Genomic DNA, 9,125 nt, shown 5'->3' with positions numbered 1-9,125 from the left:
TCCAATCGAAAAACAAATCAATAGCGTTCTACTAGGATGTAGTAGCTTTCATTTGCTTCCAAGAGAACTCAAATCGGTTGACAGACGGCTGAGAAACGTGCGTGACTTTTTTTTGTAACGCACATACACACACACACACATACACACATACACACACACACACATACAGACATTTGCTCAGTTCGTCGAGCTGAGTTCATTGGTATATGAGACTCGGCCCTCCGGGCCTCGGATCGAAAGTCGGTTTTTCGAGCGATATTTATACCCTTCTTATGGGTGTAAGAAGGGTAACAATGTTGGTAAAAATGACATTTCTCTCTAGCACCAAGGTAATTCAGTAGTAAGGTGCTATAGCATCTCCCTCTTCAGGACATAACGTAATGCTCAAACCTAGGAGGAAGTCGAACTGGTCGTCCACGAGAAGTTGTAGCCACGGGTATGCGGCTTCCGACAGCAGCGCGTTGTGGTGACTCTTGATCCGGGCCGGGAACTGGTTGTTGCTGATCCTGCAGCTCAACTTGTTCAGGTTGAGCAAGAGCTCTCGGTTCATTTACCGTTGGTCGCGGACCGATGTTGAATTCGTCCAACAACACTGACAATGGTAATGGTGCATTCGTCGAATAAACCTCATTTTCGTTTTGGTTCATCGCCACGTGTCGATGACGAAGTTGGTTGACGTGAGATCTGATTAAGCCGCATCGTTGTCCACTCAGCCAAACATTGTAGTTTACAGTTCCAATCCTTTCGATAACTTTTCCTGCTTCCCAATACCAATCGTTTCCTTTGTGCACCTTCGCGTACACCAAGTCGCCAACGTTGAACTGTCTCGGTTGCTTAATGTTGCTCAGCTTCCCAGATTCAAACATGTGTGTCGATTTGCTCACTGGTCGCAGTAGGTCGAGTGTCGTTCGCATCTGTCTACCGAACATCATTTCGCTGGGTGATTTTTGTCCGGTGGATCCGCACGGCGTCGAACGATACGTGGCTAGAAATACATCCAACGTCTCCTGGAGAGGTTCTCCCTTGTTGATTTTCTTGAGTGCCCGCTTCATCGAGTCTACAAATCGCTCCGCCTGCCCGTTAGATTGCGGGTGGTAGGGGGCGGTTAGAAGATGAACGATTCCGTTTGTCTTGCAGAAGGATTCGAATTCGTCGCAAGTAAATTGGGGAGCGTTGTCTGAAACAATCGTCAACGGAAGCCCCAAACGTGCGAAAGTGTTTCGAAGAAACTGTATTGTAGCCTTCGCAGTCGTTGTCTTCGTCGGATAGATCTCCGGCCAACGAGAGAACGCATCAACAATGATCAAGAACCAAAGACCATCAATCGGTCCCGCGAAGTCAATGTGCAGTCGCTGCCATGGCCCAGATGGAGTCGGCCATGCTTCTGGTGCTGCGTGAGCTGGAGACTTAGCCACCGATGCGCAATTCTTGCATTGCTTTACGAACGCTTCAATCTGCCCATCAATTCCAGGCCAGAAGACAAAACTTCTGGCTAATGACTTCATTCGTACTATGCCCGGGTGTCCGTGGTGCAATCGCTGTAAAATCCGGTTTTGATAGAGCTGAGGAACTACTACGCGATCCCCGAAGAGAATACAGCCCTGGACTACCGTCAAGCTTTCTTTCCGGTTGTAGAACGCTTTGATCTCCGGATCGTTTACTTCTGATGGCCATCCACACTCGATGTTCTGAAGCACTTGGTTGAGTACCCTGTTCTGCTTCGTACCCGTCGCAATCATCCTGGCTGTGACTGGAGTGTTGTTGACTGATTGCTCTAGCACAGCTAGAAGGTCTTCCTCCAACTTCACCGAAGCAATGATATAGTCCTCCTCCGGTTTCGCTGCCGAACTGATGAGTCTGGAGAGAACGTCTGCATACCCGAACTTGGTCGTACTAACGTATTCGATCTTGAAATCGTAGCATAACATAGTCAAGGCGAACCGCTGCAATCTGTTCGAGGTGTGTGTTGGTATTCCCTTGTGCGAGCCAAATATGCGAAGAAGAGGTTGGTGATCTGTTTCGAGAATAAATGGCCACCCAAGGAGCATCCGATGAAACTTGGTCACGGCGTAGACTAGCGCCAAAGCTTCCTTGTCTATCTGCCCGTAAGCGCGCTCCGTCGGTGTCAATGACCTTGCAGCATGTTGAATCACCTTCTCGGTACCATCAGGGAACCGATGTCGAATAGTCGCTCCGATGCCTGTGTTCGAAGCATCTGCCGCCACTACAATCTGCAGTTTAGGATTATAGTGTGTAAGCATCAAGTCCGATTGTAACAGATCTTTAAACCTCACGAACGAACGCTGGCATTCGTCGGTCCAGACCCACTTCTTGTCTTTTTGTAGCAAATCGTCCAAAGGTTTGCGCAAAAGGTGCATTTCCTTCATGAACTTCGAGTAATAATTTATTGCGCCCAAGAATGATCGTAGCTCCGTCACGTTCTTGGGTGGAGGCATTTGTAGAATAGCTCTTACCTTTTCGGGATCTGTGCGTAGACCATCACGACTGATGATGTGTCCCAAGTACTTTACCTGAGTCACGCCAAACTTGCACTTCTCGAGCTTCAGTCGAAATCCGAACTCCTGAATCCGTTGAAGAGTGTTGTTGAGATTCCGATCGTGCTCGGCTCGAGTTTTTCCGAAAACGATAACGTCGTCGAGCAGAGATTCCGTTCCTTCCAGGTCACCGATCATGTTGTCGATCACCTTCTGAAAGGCTCCAGGAGCCGACTTCACTCCCGGAGGGAGCCGCTTATACTTGAAGAGTCCTTTGTGGGTATTCACCGTCAGCAGCTTTTGTGAATCCTCGTCGACCTCCATCTGAAGATAGGCATCTGATAAATCCAGCACACTGAAGTACTGGCTGCCGGCCAGTTTCGCAAAAATATCGTCGGGTGTCGGTAACGGAAATTTGTTTGCCTCAAGTGCTGCATTAAGCCCGGTAGAATAATCCGCGCAAACGCGGATAACTGGATCGCCTTCCGCATCTCGCTGTGCCTTTCGAACTGCAACAATGGGTGCAGCCCAATTCGAAAATTCTACCGGTTCGATAACGCCAAGGTTCTGTAGTCGCTGTAGCTCCTTCTCAACCAGCCGTTGGGAGTGAAACGGCACCGGCCTCCTGGGTTTGAAAACCGGCGTAACACCAGGTTGCAGAAAGAGATGAACCTTCGTCTTGGTGCACAGACCGAGCCCTTCCTGGAACACCGCTGGAAATTTAGCCTTCAAAGCATTCGCATACGCCTCCGATTCAGCTTCGCTTGAGACCAGCTTGCAAAACGCGTTGATTGGAACGTCGTATAGTCCAAAAAGATCCATCAGGTCACTGCCGAACACGTTGAATCCTTTCACTGGCGTCACGTAGCACACCGATCGCTTGGTGGTTTCATTCAATGTGACTTGACACTCGAACTCCGAATCCAGTGGTAGCGGTTTGCCTGACGCTGTAGACACCTTCAGATCCGTTGACCGCTTCTCCGGATGTCCTAGCTGTGGTAGGACGAAACAATCGTATAATCCGCCCCGCAATCGATTTGGAGCTCAATCGGGAAACCGTTGATGATAATATCGATGAACTTTCGTCTCTCGATGACACCGGCTGTGTTGAGCGTGTTTACTGCATAGACACTCTTTGAATGGAACTGTTGATCGGCTTTCTTCTTGGGCTTAGCTTTCTTCCTTTTTCCGCTGGGTGGTACTGTCTCGATACAGGAGCTGCGGATTCTCCCGGTTTGGAGAAGCACCCACAATATCCTTCCTTATGCCCCACGTTTCCGCAGCTGCGGCAGGTGTGCGTTGTATACGAGCAGTCAGCAACAAAGTGCATTTGCCCGCACTGCCAACACGGTCGCCGCGGGGTCTTGGATGTTGTCTGCTTCTTCTTCTCCGATGTCCAGTTGGGAGTCCGATTGCTTCGCACTTCGTTGTTCTGCACTGCATCACAGACAGCGAACGTGACAGCTTTTGGATTCTCAATAACAGCTGTGTCGTGTTTGAGATTATCCATTTGCTGACACTCCAGCAGCAACTTCTTGAGAGTCATCGGATCCGCTGCCGTCTCACCTTCCATCTTCACCAGTAGCCTCGTTCGAATGTCCTTGTTTTTCTCCGAGTGCAGCCCAGCGACGAAGATCAAGCACTTAAATTGATCCACTGTGATGGTGTTAATGCTGAAATCTTCACAGGCTTTGTTCACCGTGCTGGCGTAGGTGACAAAGTCGTCGCAGTCTCGCTTGCGTGTTTGTAAACACTGGAATCGACGGAAAAACACGGACGTCTGGTGCCCAAACATTTCCGTCAGTATCTTCACTGTATCCGCAAATGAAACTTGCTTTGGGGTCCTCGGCAGAATGAAGTTGACATAGCGGTCGTGGTCCACCGAATTCAATTTTTGTAGGAGCAATCTCACTCGATCCACTTCGTCCAAAGCAGCGCCTCCTTTGGTGAACACTTCCTGGTGTCGTGCGTACCATTTATCAAAAACCACTCCGTTCTGCGGGTCGTATGAGAACTCTGGGAGGGTTTTCGACAGTGTCTCCATGAAGAACTCGTTGTCCTTCGGCTTCGCGAGCTGTTCCAGAAGCGCCTTCTGTGCGATGCTTTGCGCCTCCATCAACCGGCTCATCTGCTCGAGGATGCTCGCGAGATTTGCCTCCTTCGCCATTGCGAAATCACGCACCGATGCGCTTTTCGGCAGAAATCGACGGAAACGACGCGAAAACTACTTCGAACCGAACCGACCTCGTCGCCACAATGTTGTGTCCCGTAAATAAAACACGGCGGATTACAGGAACAACTAACTTTTATTTGCGTTTCAAAAGAATACAAAATGTACTTGCACGAGGGAATCGTTTTTTTTCAAGCTCTTGAATTGACGGAAATCAATAATAAAAACAATGTTGGTAACAATGACATTTCTCTCTAGCACCAAGGTAATTCAGTAGTAAGGTGCTATAGCACAAAGAGTTTCAGACCTATCAGTTTGTTCTCTTTTCTTCTGAAATGCTTAGAACGCATTGTGGAATTGAGTGTTTGTGGATGCCCACAAGGGGGAGTCTTATCACCGCTTTTGTGGAATCTCGTAGCAGATATGCTATTGAGGCAACTTATAGCCGAGGCGGTAAACGCACGGGTATTCAGCATGACCATGCTGAGGGTGACGGGTTCGATTCCCGGTCGGTCCAGGATCTTTTCGTAAAGGAAATTTCATTGACTTCCTTGGGCATAGAGTATCTTCGTGCCTGCCACACGATATACGCATGCAAAATGGTCATTGGCAGAGGAAGCTCTCAGTTAATAACTGTGGAAGTGCTCATAGAACACTAAGCTGAGAAGCAGGCTTTGTCCCAGTAAGGACGTTACGCCAAGAAGAGAGAGAGAGAGAGAGAGAGAGAGAGAGCAACTCAATAATAGCGGTTTTCCTACTTATGGTTTTGCCGACGACTACCTAGCATTGTTAGTTGGTATGTGTATCACCACCCTTTTCGACCTGATTCAAAGCGCCCTTCAGGTAGTTGAGGGTTAGTGTCGCCAATATGGCCTTTCGGTTAATCCGAGTAAAACATCTATTGTTCTTTTTACGGAAAGGCGAAACCGTAATGGCGTTCGACCTTTGCGCCTCTTTGATTCTGAAATCGATGTGACTGAACAGGTAAAGTACGTTGGAATCATACTTGATTCCAAGCTTTCCTGGACACCTTACATTGAGTTCAGAATCAAGAAAGCTTGTATGGCCTTCGGGCAATGTCGGTGAACCTTTTGGTACAACTTGGGGTCTAAAACCCAAGCATATCAAATGGATCTACACAACTGTTGTTCGGCCGATATTGGCCTATGGATGTCTAATGGGGTGGCAAAAGGGCGAAATAATAACGGTCCAATCAAAGTTATGCCATCTCCAAAGGATGTGCTTAATGGCGATGTCTGGAGCGTTCAATTCAACTCCCACGGCAGCGCTCGAAGTTCTCTTTGACGTTGCTCCACTACACATTCATCTCAAACAAGAAACACTTTTTTGCGCTTACCGTCTACGGGTACTCGGTCTACTAGAGGAAACTCCTGTGAACCGCACATCAACACACACCTCGTTGTTTCCACTTTTGGTGAATTGGGACAAAATTGTCCTTGCTCCAAGTGATCTTACAATTGCTTGTAATTTTCCATATAGGACATTTTCCACGAAATTCCTTTCCCGGGAAGAGTGGACATCTGATTATCTGGAGAGAAGTATTTCGGACGGCATCGTATGTTACACTGATGGCTCCCTTCTCAAAGGTGCTGGTGTTTATTCTCGTGAGCTAGGGCTGTATCTGTCTTACGCACTTGGTAGACACTGCACCGTTTTTCAGGCCGAAATCTTTGCTCTTATGTGCGGAGCGCAATCAGCACTTCAGCAGTACGTAATGGGCAATGTAATATACTACTGTTCAGATATCCAGGCTGCTATTAAAGCACTTGAAGCACTTAAAGATATTTATCGCTTGTGGAACTCAAATCGAGGAGCTGAATTCAGCAAACGCTGTTCACCTTGTATGGGTACATGGCCATTCTTCCATCGCTGGAAATGAATTGGCTGATGAGTTAGCTCGCACTGGAGCATCACATGACCTCATTGGCCCTCAGCCAGCTATTCCGATATCGAAGTGCTGGGTAAAGCTTCAGATTCACACCTGGGCTGCCACTCAACACAGACAATAGTGGAATAGTTTGGAGTCATGTCGTCAAACCAAATTGTGTTGTACTGAGCCATCTCCAAGGGTGGCGAAGTATCTTACAAATCAGTCAAAGCAGAATTGCAGCATTCTGGTCAAAGCATTGACTGGCCACTGCGGACTCAGCTATCACATGGCGAATATTCAGCAAGCTGATTCATTTGCATGTGATAGCTGTGAATCTGATTATGGAACTTCGTATCATTTGATATGTAACTGTCCAGTTTTTCGCAACTGCGTTTCCGAGTATTCGATAAACACTTATTAAGTGAAACTGACTTCAGAAACCTGAATCTTCAGGATATTCTGTTGTTCTTAACCCGCTGTGGTAAAGAGCTATAGGCTCTCTTTCGCTTTATGTGTTATTACAGTGCCCTTTTCAGGGCGCTGTTTGAACCCTTTGTGGTACGCTTGTGCGTTAGTACCCTCTTCCAGGGTATTTTTCCTATTGACCTACCTGTCCCTGTCCCCATCAAAATCCCTTTTCCTTCCTTTTCCCTCAGGTAGATGATGAAATAGGCTGTTATTTTGGCGATGGCACAAATGTCCCAAATGGAGGATAACGTGCCTCTGGAGCCGGCCTTCTGATACCTGATAAGTATTACTAAGCCCATAATCAATAGCTTTTATTTCTGCAAAATTCAAAGTGAAATATCACAAAATCAAAAAGAAAATCACAAAAAGTCATACCCACAAACGGGACAGTTTCTCTACAGGACAAACCGACCGGAAACTACAAATTAACAATCAGACGGAAGCACCCGCCAACCGCAACAGAAGCCAAAACGAGGATATTTTCGTTTCCATTTAACCGTTGGGTCCGTTTTCGCCAGTCAAGTTTATCCATTTCCTTCTGCTCGTGTGCTAGCTGTGCACAAATTGCTTGGTTTCAACTGCCAAAGCCAGCATTTTACATTTATAGCACTATATATGTACATTAGGGTGGTTCACTAAATGGGATTTATACTAGAAAATAAGGCCGATGCAAATATTTAATTTGTTTTATGTCACCCCCCCTTCAATAATCCCAAAATATTGAAGGGGCGAAAAAAAAAACATGGCGTCCCATGACTTCATTTTCAATAGAAAAAATGTTTACAAGCAACTATTTTTCAATAGTTGAAAAATATTGTTTCAATAGTTGGTAAAATTTTAAATTTTTGAATAGTTTTTTTTTGTTTGTTCCTTATTTATTTTGGTCCCCCCCCTCGTACCCGATGGGAGGTCTCGGACATAAAAGAAAAATAATATTTGCATCGGCCTAACTGCATTTTAAATTAAACCTTCGTTTTGCATCACGTTGGCAGCAGCTTGCTGACGTAGTGTAAGGCTTGGGTGAAAAATGATTCTAATTCCAAAGGAGGGTTAAGTAAAAACGATTTCTCGGACCACTCTAAATATCCATATAGATGGGTGCATAACAAAAGGTGACTAAGACTATCCCCACCAGTGCGTAGTAAGTCGGTGAGTAGTAGAGGTGTGCAAATCGGTTCTATTTCTGATACCCACCCGTTTTCGCACCGTGCGTTCACATCATCGTTGGTAAAATACTACCTCATCTCCCCACCGGTGGTTGGTAGTAGTACTTCATATCGTAAACAAAGTACAAAGAAGCAAATAAATGACAACATCATTCATTGTTCCTCATATTATCATTTTCAATTGTACGAAAGTTCTAGAATGTGGATAATTAATTCCTCAAGTCTTTCGTTCAAATTTTTAATTCTTGGAGAAATTTCAAGAGTAATCCCTGAAGAAGTTCTTTGAGAAATCTCTGATGGACTTCCTGGAGGGATCTTTGAAGGAATCCCTGAAGAAACGCCTGGAAGAATTCATGATAGAACTCCTTAAAGGATCTCCTAGATAAATCCTTGAATGAACTCATTGATGAATCCCTGAAAGAACTTTTGGAGAAATCCCTGAATGCATTTCTGAAGATATCTCTGAAGAAACTGTCATGGAAGTCCCAGAAAGTATTCCCGGAAGAAATTTCCGAAAAATCCCAGAAGGAATTCTCGGGAGGAAATGCCGGGGGATTTATGAAAGGAATTGCTGGGGCAATCCGGGAGAAATTCACGAGGCAATCCCGCAAGGAATTCCCGGGAAAATCATGAAAGAAATTTCCAGGGAAATCCCAAAAGACATGCCCAGGTAAATCCCAGGGGAATCTCGGAAGGAAAATTCCCAGGGAATCTTGGGAGGAATTCTCGGGGAAACTCGGAAGGATTTCCCGAGGAATCTCGGAAGGAGTTCCCGGGGAATCTCGGAAGGAATAAGGAATTCCCGGGGAATCTCGAAAGGAATTCCCGGGGAATCTCGAAAGGAATTCCCGGGGAATCTCGGAAGGAATTCCCGGGGAATCTCGGAAGGAATTCCCGGGGAATCTCGGAAGGAATTCCCGGGGAATCTCGGAAGG

At 46.4% G+C, this 9,125-nt stretch overlaps 1 protein-coding gene across 1 annotated transcript; it reads right to left on the bottom strand.

The window, feature by feature from the left end:
- Positions 1-365: 365 nt before the first annotated feature.
- Positions 366-4,662, bottom strand: LOC134290681 (uncharacterized protein K02A2.6-like). Its single transcript, XM_062857860.1, has 2 exons — positions 3,628-4,662; positions 366-3,488 (listed from the first exon to the last, which is right to left on the bottom strand). Exons 1-2 carry the CDS (start codon positions 4,660-4,662, stop codon positions 366-368), a joined length of 4,158 nt encoding a protein of 1,385 aa, XP_062713844.1.
- Positions 4,663-9,125: the final 4,463 nt, after the last annotated feature.

This window comes from Aedes albopictus, chromosome 3, assembly GCF_035046485.1.
Source record: "Aedes albopictus strain Foshan chromosome 3, AalbF5, whole genome shotgun sequence".
NCBI classification, from domain to species: domain Eukaryota; kingdom Metazoa; phylum Arthropoda; class Insecta; order Diptera; family Culicidae; genus Aedes; species Aedes albopictus.
This window is presented reverse-complemented; position numbering and strand designations above follow the sequence as displayed.